Below are 20,290 nucleotides of genomic sequence, written 5' to 3' on the forward strand. Positions count from 1 at the left end.
ACTTCTATTTTGAATGTCAGAAGGAGTGTCTCCTCTATAATGTTCCACTGGGAGCTGCTGTTACTTTTTTAGCAGTTCTAACCCCGCTGGCCATTTCTGTGAGAACTGGTGACTATGTGTAGGTACTCTAAAAAATGTGGTTTCCTGTTTCCCCCTATACTGTTCTGGAGTGAAACATTTCATGGCTTTGTGCAAAGCTTGGGGCATCTGTATCACTGAGAGAATTGTCTGCTCCTTGTCTGGACACTGAAAACTGGACAGAACCATGTGTACTAAGTGCTGGTTGCCTGAGTAAAGTTTGTGACTGGTTACTATTCCATGAGAAAGCTACTTTTTGTAACCTGTGATCCAGCCAGCTAGTCCCAATTCTGACTGGTTAAAAATTTAAATGCATGTCCAATATCCAGCTGTGTCTGTGTTTTTAAATGCCACATCAAACCTATATGAGACTTGCACTATACACAGCAGAGCTGTTTGCACATTTCTTAAAAATTTGTTCGTCGGTGAGGTAGGAAAAAGCAGGCAGAAAAGCAGACAGTAAGTTTTTTTTCAAAAGCAGACAGTAAGGTTTTTTTCAGGCTGTTTTATTGCTGCGGCTCTGCAGATGGGCCTAGACTATCAACTTTATATCTGCCTGTCACAATGACACAGTGGTGTCAGAAAAAGGTTTGGGTATAGATCAAGGTGAACAAATGGAAAAAAAAGAGAGGTGATCACTGGCACAGGTTACCCAGAGACCTTGGAGTTAGAGATATTCAAAAGCCATCAGGACACAGTCCTGGGCAATCTGCTCCAGGTGGTCCTGGTTGAGCAGGGGATTGCACCAGGTGACTTCCTAAGGTGCCTTCCAACCTCAACCATTCCACAATTCTGTGAGATTGCACAAAGCAAAAAGGAGCTGATAGAAGGGTGGTGTAAGGTGGAGGGAATCACAAAGAAGAGCAGAGATGCTCACAAAGATGAGAAAGTGTGGTTCTGAATTTAAAATCCTTGTGTCAAGGTTGGTCTATTTTACTAGTAACTCACACTCTGAATCAGTAAGGTTTTGTGCATCACCTCAATCTATAAAATGCGGGTAGTACTTGTCACTGAGCTGTTGCAATAGCAAAGGTCATCTGTAAGTATAGTTTGATGTTAAGTGGCCACAACTCTCAGAGGGAGAAAAATGAAGGGTTCGGTATTAAGAAGCTCAAAACCAAACAAAAGAAACTAAACTCCTTTCTAGGAAGTAAACTTTTTAAAAGGCAGGAGAACCCCTTTCTTCCAAGCCACTTTTCGTCAGCACTCGTGCTCTGGACTTACTCTCAAGTGACGGAGAGAGGGTAGAGGTAAAGCCCCAGCCGCTGCTGCCGTGTACCTTTGTTCGATGCCAATGGTTACAGCGCTGGGCAGCCGGCACAGATGTTGTGGCAGCCACGCTGTGCCCGAGACAGCGCAAAGCCGGTTCCTGACTTTGCACGGACAAACGAGGGCAGGACCTCAAAGCTGGCCCGACTTACAAAGCAGTAGGCTGGCGCTGGCGTTTGCAGTCAGTCGGGACTCTAGATTCTCAAGGCTGCCTTACCTTTTTCTTCAGAGGTTTTGTTTGTTTGGTTGTTGACTTGTTGTTGTTGGGTTTTGGGGTTTTTCTGTGTCTGTTTTGTTTTGGGTTTTTTTTCACCTCTGATCTTTTCTCTTTGTTCACACTAATTATGACCCATTAACTTAAAAACTAAAAAAAAAGTCAACAAGCACAAAACAAACACAACGCGCCACCCTCCCGGCGCGGGGGCGGCGGGCAGCGAGCAGCGGTCCCTCCCCCTCCGCGGCCATCGCTTCCCGGCCGCGGCCCCGGGCGCTCGGCGGGGCAGGGCTTTCCCCGCCTGCCGGGGCACGGACGGGGCTCCCCCATCTCCTCCAGCCGCTGCCACAGCCGCCGCCGCCTCCGAGCGCGGCTCTCCCGGCCCGGCCCGCCCCGCCGGCAGCAGGGCAGGGGCGGGGGCGCGGAGCGGCGGCTCCTCCCCGGGGCGGAGGGACGCGTTCGCCGCCTCCCGCCTGCCGCCGCCGCCGCGGGGACTCGGTGCCGGGCGGCTGCTGGCGGCGTCTCCCGTCCCGTCCGGTCCCGGGGATGTCCGGCGGGGGCAGCCGGCGGCGGGCCGGCCCCTCCTGGCACAGCACTTTCTCTCGCTTCTTCTCCAGGAGCCCGCCCGGCGAGGGCAGGTACGCGGGGCGGCGCGGCGCCACCTGCGCGGCCGGGGGACACCGGGGGGCACCGGGAGCGCGGCGCCGAGCGGGGCCGCGGCCCGCGATGCGACACCGTGGGCGGCGGGGCGGCGGGAGGAAGCCGGCGCTCGCCGCGGGGAGCCCGCGCGTCCCCGGGGCCGGGGGCGGCTCCCGGGACGGCGGCGGGGCGGCGGCGTGTCCGGGGGAGCTCCGGAGCGGGCTGGGTGCGCGGCTGACAGCCGCTGCCGCGGCCGGGAAGGGCGGGCTGTCCTGGGGCAGCGCTGCGCTGCGGGCACGGCTGCTGCCGGGCGCCGGGGCGGGGGCACTCGGGGGCTCCCTGGGAGGTGCATCGAGCACCCCCGGCCCCGCCGGGCTCGGCGGAGCCCCCGTGGAACACGCTGGGAATAGCGCGCCCCGGGGCTCCTCCTCCGCCGCGGTCGGCGTGGTCGTGTGGCCCGGGTGGCGGCAGCCCCTTCCTCGGGGACTGAAAGCGGGGCAGGGCGGTGAGGGCTTTGAGGGTTTTCTTGGTTTGTTTTTCCTTTTCGGTTTTCACGCTGGAAGTTTTCTTTTGGGCTGGCGTAAATCAGGCGTTAATGCAACATAAATATTACTGATGTGTTTAAGTCTCGATGCAAAATTTGTGGTTTATGGGAACTTGGTTATTAGTAATTTTTTTTAGTGCGGGGAGACTCTGCAAGATGAAAAGGTTTGGAAACTGCTTGTGTGCTTGTTCCTCTTCCTTTTTTTTTTTTTTTTTTCTTTTTTTTTTTTTTTCCTTCTTTTCTCCTTTTTCTGGTGGCTGATTTCTCTCTGTAAGTAGGAAAGAAGCACAGATAAGTTTCCTTCAGTTTCTCAGGCAGCCTCGCTGTGGACCCAACTTAATGAGCATATTTTTGTGGTGAAAAGGTGTTAACTGCCTATGCCTTACTTCCTCGGGTGTAGTATTTATTTTTTGCTTTTAACATGTTGGTTTTAATCTGAGTCATTCTTGATAGGGCATAGGTTTGTGTTTAAATTGACAGAGAGTAAATGCAGTTTAATCAGATAGTGGCTACTGCAGTAGTTCTTTCAGTGAAAAGCTTTAGGTTCTTGCATTGCACATTCTCAGCGATCGCAGAAAATAGAAAAGCATATTGCTCTCTTACACTTATCATCTTAAACAGTCTTGTAAATGCACCGTGAGGATTTTTAACTTTGGGGGGTTATTTTACTGTGAACCTTTGACGTGCCAGTACACCACCAAGGATCCACTGGCCTTTCATGAGCAGAAAACATTGCTTTTTTTTCTACTTTGTGGAAAAAATAAATTGGGAGCAAGGCTGCTGGATCAAGGACATCTTTACAATTGCTGGAATAGCCTGGCTGTTTTGTCTGGCGAGGGTGGTTAAGATATGGGAGAAGGCGAAGGTTTGGATCTGGCTGAGGACCTGGAGAGGCAATAGGACAGGTTGCATGGGGTCACGCCTTGGCAGCTCCCCACAGCTGTGGTTTGGGATAAACAAAAAAGCCTAGCGGTCACCTTGGTAAGGAGGAGAGCGATGCCACTTCGGTGGTTTATGCACTAAATGGGCGATCTGTAGGTAGCACTCATGCCAGACCTACTCCACTTAACTTGGGGCCGCAGTCTAATCTCTATCCCAATCAGAGTTTCATTTCCTGCAGCCAAGAGCTTTTCTTCATGGGGAGGCTGGGATAGTCCAGGCGGGTCTGGAAGGGCTCTGGCCCCTTGGCCCGGCTGTCGAGCCCTCACGAGGTCCGCCGCGGGGCGGAGGCCGTGGCTCCTTCCCGGAGCGGAGGCGGGCGACAGCCCTCGCCGTCCCAGGGCCCATTCGGTATGTTAAGGAGCTTTTCCTTGTTGTGCCGGGCTGCAGCGTGGCACGCTAGTCAGGAATGCTGACGTTCTCGTATTTGGTTTCCACTGGCAGCCTTCTTGGCGGATTAGCGTAATTGCATACATTACCCACGGCCGGGCTGCGATGAGCGCCGCAGGTTTGCTCCTCGTGTTTATTTAGCCAGCCTGGCCGAGCAGCGGAGTGGATCGCTGAACAAAGCCTGACTGCGAGCAGGGGGGACCGGGGCTGCCCTGGGTGTTTGTTGTGAAGGTGTGGAGTGCGTGGGCGAGCTGGGGAGTGCAGCTTTTGTGAAGGGCTGTGGGAAATGTATGCACCGGCATGGCTTTCCCTTCAGGTTATCGGTAGGACGTATGTTGGAACCACAGCAAGTTTGAGATAGATAGATAGATATATCATGTATAAACTGTTCTGTGGAGGTATTTTGCTTACTGACGGGTTTCAAAAAAGTAGAAGACCCAAGTAAAGGGGGCTGGAGGGGGAGCAGTATATCACACGCAGTTGTGCCTGCAGTGACTGCTAGAGACGTGCATCACACATCTACAGAATGTGATGGTTTCCTAAGTTTTAAAAGCATGCAGAAATGAGCCTCTGCCAGTCCAAAAGTCATTCTCCAGCTGCTCCCACAAATTAGGCAGTGGTGAGTGGCTGGAGGCTGCCGGCTTTCCTTCCCGCATGAGCAGAGCTGCCCTCTTCCTCCAGACCCTGTTCAGATTTACCTGTGAAAACCACTAGAACCAAACCTCAAATCTACCGTGACCCTGGTTTAAAATGGGAAGGAGGGGATGGGGGGAAATACATAGTTTGTTAATCAGTGTCTTAGACTCTTCTGAGAACCTCATTTGACAAAAAGCTTACGTTAATAACTTGCCCTTACAGCAGTTTGTAGCTCTGATGAACATTAGACTCGCTGGAGGCTTGCTTGTGGAAAAAATAAGCTGCTCAGGTTAGTTACAAGTTTTGTGACAGCAAAAAGCACAGCACATGCCTGAAAAGTTCACTTGGCTTTGACATAAAATGTAGCCAAATGGAAAGCATTTCCCACCCAGTGCTTGCCTGCTGCTTGAGTGTGTTCTCCAGAGCTGGGGCTGCTTTGAATGGCTTCAGTGCTCTTCATCCCAGGTCTTTGTCATTGACTTCCTTCAAAGGCAGTCATTGTGCTGGACTGGACTATTTGCTATTTTCACTAATACACAATTGGTTATTGGTTACCACAGTGTTTGTCCTGGAGCAGTCTAAATCCCCAGGATGGCAAAACCCGTTTGCATTTTCACTATTCTAGTAGGAGTCTTACGATTTTTAATTTTTTTTTTTTTTTTTTTTTTTTACTAATACATGTATCTTTAGTCCATCTGGAAAAAGACAGAGCTTTTACATGCTAAGTCTACACTGTGGATGCTTTCAGAAATATGTGGCTTCTGTGGCTGAGCAGTTGTTCTTTTGCAAATAAATGCGACCTTTCAGGGGAGTGTGATGCTTTTTACTGAGGTACCATCAAAATGTCCTGGAAACTGGGTGCGTTTCATTAGTAATTCTGTGCAGAGTTCAGCAGGTTCATTTCAGATTTCTCTTTTCCCCTCCAAGTGCTGTTGGCTGGTCGCAGAACTACCAGTGCGAGTTTGGTTTGTCAGGGTATTTTGTCTGCATTGCTGAAGGGACACCAAACAGGGAAAAGCAACCTTTTATCTGGTTTAGACAGATTTTGGGGGGCTGATTTGTTTGTTGGGTTTTTTCAGGCTGAGATTGTTGTTCCATTCATCCATTAGTATCTTACTGAGAGCTTTCAGAGATGAAGAACTTTGTTTATTCTGCCTGAGGAGAGATTAGAGAGCCTTTTTCTTCCTTTGGGACTGCCAGTCATTGTTCCTGTTTACAAAGAACGTGTATTTTTGTAGTTGTAAAAACTGCGCGTTTAAGGGACTGCTGGAAATTGATGGATAAGGGAGTAATAAATTTCAAACCTAGTTCTTCTGAAATTCCTGCCTCCTGGCTGAGTTTGATTCAGATAGCATTGGCATCTTTGAAGAAACCCATCGCCTGCTGGAAAAATCAGTCTCTGCTTTCTAGTAAAGAACCTTTTACTTTCAAAAGCCAGAGCGGGATTCTTTGTTGTTAAAATTTAGCTTATTTAGGAGTCTACACGAGGGATGGTGGTTTTTTGAACCAGCAAGGGCAATACTTCAACCATATAGAAGAATTCAAATTAGACTTGCCTAAGTAAGGCGCATTATGAAAATTTTCTATACATTTGCTAATTTGGGGTTTCGTTCTTCCATTTTGCTTCCTAGATTTTTCCATTTTGGCTTCCATTGCAGGATAATTCAAAATATTATGAAAGGCCCTGATTCAGCCAGGTACCAAAGTGGTTGCCTATAATTAAGCAGGTAAATAGTTCTGTGCACCCTGGTGGGGCTGCCTGCTTGATCAGAACGAGGCACATACTTGGATGTCTCCTGGGACTGAGACCAGGAGGAGCAGGGCAAGCAGCTGGCCATGTGTGTGAGAGACATTTCCTGAAGGAAATGTTACTAGAACCTTAATTATAATAGAAGCGCTCCTTGGAAGAAACAAAGCAACATTTTTTCCCCACTATTTTAAATGTTAACAGCGTTGTCTCCTTTTCCAGTTGTTGGCATAAGTGCCAGAGTTAATGCAAAAATATTTCTGAAACGGCTACAAGTCAAGTTTTGCAAAGGTGAAAACTCCCTGGTCTTCTCCTTTAGTGAACGAAAGGCTCCCAGGTGGAAAAAAATTAAGATTCCGAAACACGTTGCTGCGGGGATTGTATTTCTAATTCTTGTAGCTTCCTAAAAGGGTGGAAACCCAGCTACTGCTTTTAATTTCTGGGGGGCTTTTGGATTTTATACAGTTGAGTTAGTATACACTATTATACTGGCAGACAGTAGCACAGCACTGGGTTGCTCTGGCTTTAACTCAATTCTTCTGGTAATTTTCATTTCTGATGTTATTTTTATCTGTTCTATCTGGTGTCGCAGTATCACTTTTGATGACTTAAGGTCGGAGATGTTGGCTTCCTTACTCGTTTCACTTTCTCATGTCAGTTTCCAGACACCAATGGTGTTGTGTTATTGCGATTTTATGACTTGCCTTATTTTGAAATAGAATGTTGTTTTTCTGAATGTTCCCCTGCTTCTTAAGTTGATAAAATATTTTTCCAAAGGCAGTATATCCGCTTAAGCAGTTTGGAGGTCTTGAGGCCTAAGTGTGTAAACACCTCGGGGATCTGCACTTTACCCATAGAGAGTGTTGTGTTGGGAAAAAAATGTAGGAAGAAGTTATTTCTTGTGAGCACACAAACAGAAAAGGCAGAAATAATTGCAGTGATAACATACTCTTACTTTAATCATCAGTTACAGGCTGCAAATTTGGCCATAAACTTATTTTGGTAGGAATGGGAATAATGGGAATACACACCTTCAGAACAAAAGAGAGAACTTTGGTGTCTGTAGGATGCTTCCTGGTGTGTATTTTGTGAGTAAAAGATGGGAGTTCTGGAGAGTGTTTTCTTGGGTTTTAATAGTTGCCCTCTGTACCTCTACCAAAAGTTTTCTCCTCCAGCCTGACTAGAAGAGCTCGCTGCATTTTACTGGTGACACCAGTCTCTCTTGCTTGTTTTTTCTGGGATGCTTATTCTTAATGAACCTTTTTGAAATTCTGGTATGCTCTGTTTATCAGAACAACAGTTGCTGCTGCTTTAAAGCTGCCCCAGATTACTTTGTTTTTTCATATCTCCTACTTTTATGCAATTTTGTAAGTACCACTGTTGATTCCCCCACCCTGCAAACATGCTCTTTGAAAACAGTTCTATTCCCCATTCATTCCATAAATTTAACCTTAATAAATAGTTTGTAAATCTGTTTCTGATGTTGTACTAAGTGTTTGTGTTAGTGACCGGTAGCATATCTGGAATGCTGGAAATTGTCTAACCAATCAGACTGGCAAACGGGGAGCAGATTCTGCAGCAGTGTTGGTTACTATGCCTGACAGATGCCAGGAGAAAAACCTTGATGTAATCTGGTATAATCGCACTGCCCAATATTGGAGTAAGCTCTGCTCAGAAACATGTATATTTCTTTCTCCAGCCTTTGTAGGGCTGTTCAGTTCCCTCACATGTAAAACGGATTAAGTTATTTAGCAAGGCTCATCATATTCATTTCACTTAGTTCTACCCTTTAAACTTAATACGTTGAGTGTAATGACAGAGTTTGGTTCTTGAACTTTTTTCGTGTAAACTTTGATTGTGAAATGTGGTCTATCTGTGTGATTTTTCTGATGTGTTTGTTTTCCATTATAGTTTTAGTTGCTTGTTTTTGTCTTCATTTAATACTAATATGCTTTGTGTAGCTGATATAAACCATGCAACACAGCACTGCTGCTGCAGAATGTGAAGCTGACCCAGCTCTGCTGCACAAGCAAAGAACAGTATGTAAATCAGCAGCAGAAACAGGTCTGAGAGGAAAAATTGTTTCAGTTAAAACGATCTAAATTGCTTATTGCTGTCTGTAATCAAACCAGTTTCAAAATGAGAGTAGTTTAATTGAATGTAATACATTTTGCGCTATTTCAGCACTTTAATTAATCAGCAAATGTAACACTTCTTCCGCCTAAGTTCCTGCCTTCTTCTCCTCATTGGCTCCATTTTCTCCTTCCTTACCTTCCTCTGCTTTCTTTTCCCCTTCCTCCGTTTCCCTTCTGTATTTGTTTTAAATTAAATAGCAGCTTTGCTTTCCTTTGACCTTCTGATTCCAAACTCAGTAACTTGGTTTTTATAATTGCCATTTGTCTTAATGTCTTCAGTTCTTCTCTCCTATGTGTGTGGCCTAAGCTTAAGCACAGAAGCAGCAGCCAGAAACTTCACGTTTGAATTTCTGTGCAAAATTCTCCCTCTCTCTTTAAGACAAGCTCCATCAGCCTTGCCAGAGACTAGAGGCAGATTTTGTCACTGCTGCTGCTATTTGGTTTCCCAAGAAGTGTGTTAGCCTGGGAATCTTGGTGAGAAGTTCACTGGAAATGTTTCATTTCAGAGCTTTTCGTGAAAAGGCAACATTGTGGTTTTGGGGGGAGGGAAACAGAGGAAAGAGGTTTTAATTCATTTAATTCATTGGGGTGCTTTTCTTCTACAATGCTAGCGTTTTTATTTTCTGTTAAATACTAACATATTTTAGCTGTCACTTGATGCACAAACCAGTTTTTTGCATTCGGATGATTTTGTCACATCTTGTTGCCACTGAGTTTTGCAGTAATATTTTCCTTTCAGTTAATTTAACAAGTGATTACTGTAACCTGGCTCATATTCCTGAAGGTACCTGCTGGAAGTTTGACTCTTAAAAAATGGATTTTTTTAGATTAAGTTCTGATAGGTCTGTCGGCACAGTACACAAATGGCTTCACAAGTGTGATGATAGTGCCTAGAGGAAGGTGTTTCCCTTTAAAGTCTATTTTATTTAGTTGGACTAAAGGAGAAGGATAGAAAAATTGATTTACCAAGTCTCCCAGGTGATCTGAGAAGTTAATAAGCATGGTATTGATTGTAACATCACTGAAAGATGGGAGTTGTCAAGCTCAGTTTTCTTTATGAGATTACAGCTTCACTTGACAAACTGCTGAATATATCATTGTTAGATGCTTAAGACTTGGCACTGATACCCCACTTAAAATATTTGCAAGTGTAATAACAGCAGGCTAAAACTCAACGTACAGAGGAATATAAAAGAAAAACAGACGTAATAAAAAATTTTCTACTTGATCTCTTTGAAGAAAATGAAAAGCATGTGTTTTGGAATCAATTTAATATCTTCACAGATAATTTAAAAGAGGACAAAGCTGTAGCATGTGAAGTTTGTGGATGATTACAGCAAAAAGTATGGAAATCACCATGTAGATGACAATGGAAGGAAACTAAGTTGCCATGGTTGACAGCCAGTTAAACACGAGCTGCCAAAGTGGCGGCTCAGAGAAGGCTATACCACTGTCGGGTGCGTAAACAACAAAACACGTGTATTCTGTGGATTCTTTAGTTACTGCAGTACTGAATCCAGTTTTGGTGTCCATGATTTATCGTGAAAAAATGCTGGCAAACTGAAAAGGGCTCTGGAAAGAGCTCCAGAGCAATTTGATGTCTGGAAAACCTCCCTCACGGAGTAAAGTGAAGTAGCTCTGTGGCATTAAGTTTTGAAATGACAGCGTTAAAGTTTGAGGAATGCCTCTGCCTCAAGGAATATAAGTGGAAGGGAAATCAGACTGGAGTGCTTTATGTTATAGACCTGTGGCTTCAAGAGGTTATTTGGAGCCAAGAACTTTATAATCTGTCCCACATAGGTGTAGCTTGATTGAGACGTGAGACTTGAATAGTTGAGCCTAATAAGTGAATTTAGAAATAGTTTAAATGGAAAGGTCTTACTTACAAATGTGGCTGTATTTTCATAGTTTGTTGGTTTTCAACAAAAGCTCATAACTTCTTGTTACGTGTTGTGTGTTACAGGCTTGACTCAGGTCTCCCCTGGTGAAATTTCATTGTCTAGATTATGCAGGAGGCCAACTGCAGTAATCATAAGGACATCTATGGCAAGCAGGTTAACTGGTATATAAATAAAATTATTAATTAAAAAGTCTGATTTTTTTGCATTCAACTTTTTAATTACCACTTGGAAACTGGGACAAAGAAGAAACCAGTACTAAGCGACCTATGGCTCTTTGCAGTTATATAATAAAAAATTCATTGCTACTGCTGGTTTGTGGATATGGTATGAGAATTCCTGTAATGTGCTGAAACTTCACTGAGGTCTTACGCATCTATATTTGATGGTATTATTAGACTTGTGGATTTCTACTCATTTACATTCTTCAGGGAGGCTTTTGCACAAATGGATTTTAAAATAGTAGGTGATGAAATCCTTGTTTCAATGTTTCTCCATTGACATATCCTTCTGGAAGGTCAGCACTGAACATGTAACTGATGGCACAAAGGAAAATTGGAAAGAAGTCATGACATCAGAACCATGTGAGGTGTATTTCCCAGAGAGGGATATTAGGTTTGTTCAGAAAGAAAGGAAAGGCAGGGGTCAGGAGCTGGCGCTGCACCCCAGAATGCTGAAATAAGGAAAGTAAACCTAAAAAACATCTTTGAGGATGGGCATTGCTTATTCTTACCATTATGAGTCATCACATTAAATGGTTCCTGAGTTAACCGGTTAAAAACAAACAATGCCAGCCTTATGTGGTAGCAGGGAAGGTTTGGCCACTCGGGGAGTCATCTGTCCTTAAGAGAGAGAAGATGACAAAGTGCTGGAGCACTCACCTGCCTGGTTACGTGTGGACCTCACGAAAAATAAATGCTGCATTGGAAGAGATTTGATTCAAAGCCCTGGCAGAGGCAGGGAGGGTCAACATCCACAAGTGCTGTGGTAGTGCTGAGCTGGAGTTCAGCTTTAGCCAGCTGTCCCCGTTTCCTTGAGGGAGTAGCCATTAATTTCCCCCTTCCCAAACAGCAACAGGCAGCTCATGCCTTCTCCTCATAAAAGGAACTTAAAATGTCACAGCAATTACTTTCAGTTTGAAGAACTCGGTGTGTGGTCAGTCTCATCCGAACTTGTGTGTTTGTGCTTTATTACTTGTATGTTTCCTGTAGCTTTTTTTTTTTTTTAATCTGTCACAACACATTCACAATCTGCTGCGTGCATAACATGGGTGGAGTGGATTAATAAAGGAAGAAGGGGATGGGCTTTTAATTTGCAAGTTCTGAGGGATTGTTGTGAAGGATGGGGATGGAGGAAGCAGACTTCTCACACCATACAGAGATGCTGTGAGGGCCTTTTGAAGATGTGATTGTTTGTAATTGCCTTGTTCTGTTTTTAGAGGCAGTTGCAAAAGACCTTGAAAGCCGTGTAGTTAAATATGCTCCATTAAATTGCTTTTTTTTTGTCTTGACTGTAATCCCTCTTGTAATCTCTTTTTGTGTGAGCAGCAATGCAGTATGTGTACACGTCTTGCTCATAAGAATCTCTAACCTCTCTTCCCAAAGTGTAATGAGTAAAAACTTGGACCACAAACCTGCTTCTGGTTCATGCACCACCTGTCCAAGTATTACAGAAAGGTCAAAACAGAGGCTGCAGCCGAGGAACAAAAAGCAATAGAGAATGGCACAAAGAAAGGTTTGTTCAGAAGATACAAACGATACCATTCTGCAACTTAAATTTAATCTTGATTAGTTAAAGAATAAGAGTGATGTTAATCAGGTTAGGCATGCTAGCAAGACAGTAGAAAGAGCAGCAAGACAGCTGAGGAGAAGAAATCCCTCTAACCTTCCTCTAAACCTTCACTAAAGATTAATCCATCTCTGTTGGATGCACTAATACGTAAGAGAAAAAGGAATATCTAGCAGAAATAGCAACAGAAGGGCAGTAGATTACATATCTGAGAGGCTTGGGTTTCTAGAATTAATTGTGACAGTGTCTCTTTATTTACTATTTCCATGCCTTTCCCTCCCCACCCCCCCATTAAATCTATAAAGTGAGAGCAGTATCTGTTTAAATATGTAGACAAGTGATTGTGGTAATTTGTAAATGACTGCCTGGATAGGTAAGAATCCCCTGGAAGCAAGCTGGCAGAGGTATTTTCTTTCTTCCTAAGATCACATTTTGCTCCTTTGCTTCTTAAAAGCAGAAATGAGTTAATTCAAAACTTGGGTTAGTGGAGGCCTGTTTCTGGGTGTATAATGCAACAACAGTAGTTTGTGAATCACAGAGGTGAAGATTAATTCATCTTCCTGACTGGACCAGTGTGAAATGCTCTCCTGAGAAGTGGCTGGCCTGTCTGTGGGTGGTTAAGCACAAGACTAACTTCAGATGTGCTCAGCTGGAGATGACATTGGTGGTACCTGCCATGGCAAAGTGCTCCAGAAAGGCACTGAAAAAGCTTAAAATTCTGTGGAGCCAAGAGCAGCCTCTGTGGTGACGTGACGGGCAGTGGTTTGTCCTTCTTGTTCCTGCTGGGTGACATTTGTTGCCCCTTCATTGTGCTGTTAGAAATCGCTGCGCTGTAAACCGGATCACGGGCTGGATTTTTCCTCAAGGAAACTTCCGCCCCCCCTCTTGATTTTATCAAAAAATACCGCCCTACTGAGGGCCCTTTTTGGCTGAGTTAAGGATGTAGAGATAACTGAGGCTGAGGAGGAAGGAGTGCAGATTTCTAAAGCTGGTTCTGCTGACAAAGTCAGCACGTTTGAGGAACTACACCCTACAGCAAGAGGTTAAGGAATGTAGAAACGCTAGAATATAAACCATGAAAGGGTGTGGGGAAATGCTTCCAGAGCTAGGGTTATTTTATATAGGAAAGAAAAGTTGTGATACTTTTTTTTTTTTTTTTTTTCACTTGTTGATTTTAAGATGCTTATCTGCTGAATTGCATTCTTTCAATTTTGGCATGTATGCGATGGAATTTCTATAGCTAGCTAGAAGAAAGTAATACAGACATGTATTTCAAATATAAACAAGAAGTCAGAAAATGAGAAAAGTTTCAGGGAAAAAAACCCCAAGTGATGTAAAGGGAATAATATGAGCAAAACAAAGTGATGCAATAATTAAACACTGGTAATGTATGCTGGCAGGACTTAATGAAAGCAAGGATCTCATTTGTGGTCTGCAGACCAGTTCCATAAAGGGTGATACACTGAATTTAGGAAGCATGTCTGGTAGACATCAACCTCATTATTCCACTCTTAAATCCAGGAACTTCCTGTTCATGTCAAATGTGTCAGCATCACGTAGATCTGAGAAGGGTGTTTTGGTTTTTAGTTTCTTTGTTTTTTTAAACTATCAACAAAACAAAAACTCAGAGAGAGAAAATAGGTTATGTACAGAGGAATACTTTTATTAGTGTGCCAGACTGCCCAGAGTGATTGTGACATCTCCTTCGTGAAACACATTAGCAGCAGAAGAAATTAATAGGTCAGAATATTAATTTATCTGCTCTGTCTTCCAGGGAGGCAAAGAACTTTCTGTCTGATGCTCTCCCTGAAAAAGCATCTTTGAGTTTATGAATGCATTATGAGAGATTACCTGAGGTGATGTGAAAGTACATGGGTTTTGGCTTGAAGATGATCTATAAATGGGAGGAAGAAGCTTTTCTTTTGATGCATCTGAAAAATGTGAAAGATCCTGAAAAACCTAATTTCAGGAGGGTTCTAATGTCATTTTTATTCAGGGAATGCTGTCTCTGAGCAGCTGACAAGGAAACTCACATTTAGTCGGAGTGGCTTTTGCATTTTGTATGTATATCAGTGTGTACTGAATGCAAGTATCTAATCAATAGAAAGAAAACCTTTATTTTTGGGAGTCTTACTGAGATGTGCTTACCTGTAGTTTACAGTCAGGAGCAGTAGGAGTACAACAGCAAGTTGATTCTTTCTCCAAATCCCAGCAGAATTTCACCAACCTGCTAATTTTTTTTTTTTTTTTTTTTTTTTATTTGAAGAGTTTTCAGTTCATCTCTTCACATGAGTTCAGAAATTACAGCTTGTGCATTTTTCTATAGCAAAGTTAAATGTTTTAAGACAGGTGAAGAAAGGTATTCAATTAATTGAAATACTCATGATACGTTAGCACAAAGTTATTCTTCTTTGTGTAATGGTACACAATGCAGGAACTGATGTCTGTCACTAACATCGCCTAATGTTTTCCTTGATAGTGTTTTTGCTTTTAAGTTGCTTGTAGCATAAAGGTTTTTATTAAAATGTTCTCTGCTGGATTGCGTGTAAAGATTGTTCTAGGAACTGGGGTTGAGGGCGGGGAGTTGGTTCCCTTCATTCCATAGATGAACTACGAAGAAAATTTGAATGAATTTGGTGAGTTTCCTGTAAGGACACACGATTTTGGACTTCTGACTTTTAAAATGGAACAGGAAATGTTGCCTTGGTAATGAACATGTACCTGTTGTACCCTTTCTAAAATTTGTTCTGCATTTGCATGGCCCATTGGGCATATTCAGTGAAGACCTGTTCAGTGTGGTGGCTGTGATTTGGGATGATTCCACCTGCCAGGAGTACATTCCACTTGCTCACAGCCCTCAGAATGGGGTGTGCCTTGGAGCTGCCAGGTGTGCCAGGCGGTCCTGTGGCAATGAATGCTGCTGTGGTAGATCACTGTTGAATTACGGTTGAAAAATAATACACAGGCATGGGATTCTTGTTATTTTTCAGCTGGAAGAGCTGAAATACTGTGTGCTGTTTCCGAATTCTTGAGTTCAAAAGCCTCTGTATGAGGTGAAATAGTCATCATGGTTCTGTCTTCAGCTTTTCGAGGCTTGTTTTTTTCAGTTACAATATCTGCAGAGTATGTACTACAGTTTGGAAAATATGTTTTTCTGTCCTTCTAAGTTAAAGCTCTCTCGTGTTTTAATTGAATGCGTTGGCTCTTGAGAGGATTTGAATAATGCAAGTACTCAGCGTTACAAAATATTTTTGTTTTTTCAGTTCTGAAAACAAAGGGAACGAAGCCATAAATTCAAAGGGCAGCCAAAAGGAAAGCACAACTCAGCCCGCACTTTTGAAGGTAAGATTTTTATTGACTAATGTTTATTTTAGGTAAAACCTGCCGCCTCTGTTTGTGGCTGTTTGTTAGAGTTCTGATGTTGGGTGCACTCCTGTACTGCCGTGTGGCACCTGAGTGCCATATTCTGGGTTAGGCTCCACTATGCCAGGGTTCTAATGTAAGTGCTGAAGACAGAAAAACTGTTTGTGCTTCACATTCTCAAAACAAAATCCATGTATTTACTTACAGGAAAGAACTGGGGCTTCAGTGCTGATTCCCCATGCAAGTTAGCCAGAGAAGAAGAAAACCAGTATTTTTACCAAGCCATGTTTTCAGGCACTGCTCTAAAGCACCATTTCTGTATAATTTCCGAATATCTAACCAGCGAGTCTTTGCTTGCCTGAAGGTCTGCTGGTTGCCAGCCAGAGCACTGTAAGATCTCTGTGCTGGAATTTGTCTGTACGTCGGTGTGCTCCTCACCAGTTACCCGTGTTAATCATGCTTGTCTTGTCCTGTAAGTGTTGCACTGCAAGCAAAGGACATGTTCTTCTGTGATCAGGGCTTTCTCCTGTGGCACCAGACACACCTCTAAAGTTGTGCTTAGATTCAGCCAAATATTATAAACAATTATGTACAGGACAGGTGATAACAGCTGTCTCTGCTGCTGTCACATCTTGCCCTGCAAGGAGCTGTTCTAGTGATCCAGTCACTAAGCAATTTTGCTTGAATTTTTGTTCCTTTTTGGAGTTGTTTCAAGTTCAATACAGGTAATACAGGTGGCTGCTTCCCCAAAAGGGTCTTGGCTAGTCAGCCAGATTTATTTGTAGGCTTCTTAACACTTAATTTGAGATTTCTATTGAATGTTGCAGTTATTGAGCACCCACGGTGTATGGAGAAGGAAGTGCTCACCTTCTGTAGGGCCCTCAATCCCTGTGTAGTTGAATCCTCAGTATTTAAGGACCTTTCATTTGGGCTTTACCAAACCAAAGGCAGTTGCCTCTACAAAGACCCCAGCAGGGTTATTTGCTCAAGAAAATTCCGTTTTGACTGTGGCTTGTCTGCAGCAAGGTGGAAAACAATGTTTGTTCAGAAGCCAGGTGGATTTGAGTCAGTTCAGAACTCCTGGAAAATGCTACTGCATGGCTTCCTATTACCACAAATCATTGATTTTATGACTTGGAATGCAGGCAGAAAGGTTTCTGATAAACCGGAGGAGATTCTATCTACTATAATAGAAGAATATTTTCTCAATTTTAAAAGAATGTCATTTTTCTGTGTCAGATCACTGAAAAAATCCAAAGCAGATTTTCCTTTGGAGAAGGGTTTGGACTGAGGAAGGGGAAGCATTCAGCATACGTGCACAGCACTTCAGCACTAGGAATTGCTTAAAAGGAAGCAGGAGTAGGGCTAGGTCTCAAGGAAAAAGCAGGATGTGTAGGTGGAACAAAGCAAGCATAGCTAGTTTAAGTTACCTAAGAGTGTTTCTTTCTTGCCAAAAACTAAATCTGATTAATTTTTTTTTTTTTAATTTACAAAAGTCACAATTCAGAATCTTTCCTGCTGAATCTGTTTCAGTAATCTTTTACTCAGAACTCATTTTTATAATACTTTAACTAAAAGCTGGTTCCAAAATTAGTGCTGTAAAGTCTTTTTTCCGAGTATCTGATCTCCTCTTCGTCTTGCCGTAACTTTTTATTTCATTGTATTGTTTTAGACCTATGTTTAAAAAAAAGGCCTAAAACCATGACATTGTCTTTGAAATAATACCTGGTGTTTGTATAGGCTTTAGGAAGAAGGTGTGGTTTTCATATTACTAGAATGTGCTGGACTCAGAGCTTCCTGTCTAACTTATTTTCCTCTCGCTTAAGCTGCTCAATAGCCTTGTGATACACTTGAACAGTTTCATATGCTTAGTAGTGACTACTTTGAGCAGTCTAATCTTTTATCTTAGATAGTAAAAATTTATTCACAGAAAGTAGGGAAAGTATTGGCTTTCTGATGATTCCCCCCACTACATTTTCTGAGGAAAATATTTTTCTGGTTTTTGTTCTCACTGCTGTCCCCAATACGCACTTGAAATTTGGTAAAAACACATTGGCCAACATAAACTGTCTTCTGCAAAGATCACCAGACTGCACCTGAGCAGTTGGAGAACTGATCAAACTGTCTTAATTGTGGTCTTGGGGTAATCTTAAGAGTCTAAATGATTCCATGAAAGAAAGGTATGATTTGTGTTGCTAGAAGATGCTTCAGATTGGTTTTTTCATCCAATCATCAAGGTTACTGTAGGCTGACAAAAAAAAAAAAAAAAAGTTACATAAAGTGTGCTTTGTGAAGAATGTCTGAATCTATACCTGGATCAGTTTTGGGCAGGTTTCAGAGCATGCCCTTGTCTCTGAGCTGTGCTTCTACCTCAGCATTTCAGGTGGATGGTGACTAAAAGTGAAACCGTGTTGTGTCTGTGTTAGCTGTCACCAAGTTAATGAGCCATCCTATTTCTGATAGGCTTCCATGCTGGGATTTTGTATATTCATTGGCCATCTCAGCAGGAGGCTAGGGGCAAAATAGCAGAGGAGCTGTAAGTCTCTGATTTAGCAGCAAAGGTTGAATGTCTAAATTGTAACTGACTGGGTGAGTGGAGCTGGGAATTGTGCCGAGCTATGGTAGTTCTTTGACTCTTCTGAGCACTTTAGACACCACTTCTGTACTTTACCCCAGTTACTTTTTCCCTACAATGAAATATTTAGCTCATAAAGGGAGGAGAAGATATTTTAATATGCGCCTTTTGAAAATATTAAGCCATTTTTTTCTGTGCGCCAGGAGGACTTTATCAGTCAGCACTTGATCACTTTCAAGAAAATATTACTGAAATGTTAATTGATTGCAGAAGGAACGCCACCCCCTCCCCATATTTATTTACAGATTTTGTTTTGCTTCTGTTTCTTTGAATGAGGGCTGTAAAGGGTGTCCATGCTGGGTAAACGCTCCGTTTGAGCGGCGTGATTGTTGAACAGATGGTTGTGTGGATGTAAACAGCTCTTGAACTTCATGTTTGGTGTTCTAAGTATCTGCACTACATAGTGTCCAGTACACGTTAGTATATCATTAACCTCACTTTCAGTGCTACAGGGACTTTGTTTTCAAAGGGAATATTGCAACAGTGCTCCCTGAAAAAGTGTGTTTCATGGTCCCTGGATATCCTGCCTGTAGCAGTGCACAGAGAAAACACGTTCTTCCATAACCCATTAGGAAGGAATTTTTGAGTATCTGAGCACAGGAGCCACCATGTGGGCTCTGTCAGGCAAACCCAAAAGTTCTGAAAAATAAGTGCAAGTTTGATATACCAAATGTATAATTTAGATTACAGCGTTTCAGTAGCATCAGGTATTCTATCATTTGGCCCATAGGCTCAAGCCTGAATTAACCTGAGACAATCTTCACGGAAAATTCAGGGGCAGAAAGTACAGCAGAGATTATCAAGTCTGTTCCTGTGCCCCAAGGTGAGATCTCTGTATCTATGTCATTCCTGATAAAAGTTTGTCTGACTTGTTCTCAAAGACCTCCAGGGATGGAGATCTCTTAAGATCTCTCCAACCTCATCAGACAAGTGTTCTACCAATTTCATAGACCTTATAATTAAAAAGCCTTTTTCTTAACATGCCATCTAAAGCTTCTGTGCTACAAATTAAACCTGTAGCTAATTGTCCTCTGACAAGTACTCCTGTACACTGTGAACATGGAGAAGAGATTATCCTGTAGCTCTGCTTTCTCACATGAATTTCATTTCAAGGTAACATAAAGATAGCTGTATTTAAGCAGGAGACATGGTATTAAATTTTGATGGCAAGGACTGCAATTATGTGATAAGATGGAGCCAGCTTCTTTTTGGAGTTGCAACGGGTACAAGTTGGAACATGGGAAATTCCAGTCACCTATAGGATTTTTTTTTTCCCCTTCACTATGAAAGTGGTCACACGTTGGAACAGTTTGCCCAAGTGAGTTGCAGAATCTCTATGCTTGGAAATCCTCAGAACAAAGCTGGATGAACCAGAGCTGCTTTGTGCAGGAGCGCAGACTGCATGACCTCCCCAGCCACATTCCTTTCAGCCTAATTTGTGCTGTAATTCTCTGTCACAAAATTTTTCATCCAGTGTGCCAATTTACAAAATATTTTTTTAGAAGTCCCATGAACTTGCTGAATATAAGTTGCTGTTCTTACTGAATGTCCCTTATTCTGACTATAGTTTTAAATTTTACAAAAAAGTTAGAAATCAAAATTCAACCTAGAGTTGTAGTTAACTGCAAACTGCTTTCCATATAGCGTAGGGTGTGGATTTATACTGTCATGGTTTTATTTTATATTGATTTTATTTCAAAAATCTCATCACTTTAAGTTCCATCACTAATTATCTAAGTAAAGTCTGCTCAGGCTGTGTGTGAATTCCTGCCAAATTCCTGACTTAATAATTAGAAATCAATTAGAGAGAGTTGCTTTGTCTTTTGGGAGTCAAGGGAGATGGACTACTGCTGCCAACCATGAATTTTTGAAAAACCTTAGGGTTTCTTTTAAAAACAGTTGCTGCTGCTGCCCACAGCAACAAATGAAAGATAAAACAAGAATGGTTTTGGAGTTTGTACAATCAATATTTCTCTTGTGAAAGCTGAAAAGCAGATGTTTTTCTCCTCAGCCAT

General features: G+C 42.8%; 1 protein-coding gene across 1 annotated transcript in view; it reads left to right on the plus strand.

Moving 5' to 3' along the window:
* Positions 1-2,068: 2,068 nt before the first annotated feature.
* CRYBG3 (crystallin beta-gamma domain containing 3) overlaps positions 2,069-20,290 on the plus strand; it is an 80,391-nt gene continuing 62,169 nt past the window's right edge. Inside the window, exons 1-2 of the mRNA XM_040057209.2 lie at positions 2,069-2,199; positions 15,541-15,619. Coding sequence (XP_039913143.1) covers positions 2,108-2,199; positions 15,541-15,619 — 171 coding nt within the window. The 5' untranslated portion in view covers positions 2,069-2,107. The remainder of the gene's footprint in view (positions 2,200-15,540; positions 15,620-20,290) is intronic.

The sequence above is a fragment of the Hirundo rustica genome, chromosome 2 (assembly GCF_015227805.2).
Source record: "Hirundo rustica isolate bHirRus1 chromosome 2, bHirRus1.pri.v3, whole genome shotgun sequence".
In the NCBI taxonomy this organism is placed as follows: domain Eukaryota; kingdom Metazoa; phylum Chordata; class Aves; order Passeriformes; family Hirundinidae; genus Hirundo; species Hirundo rustica.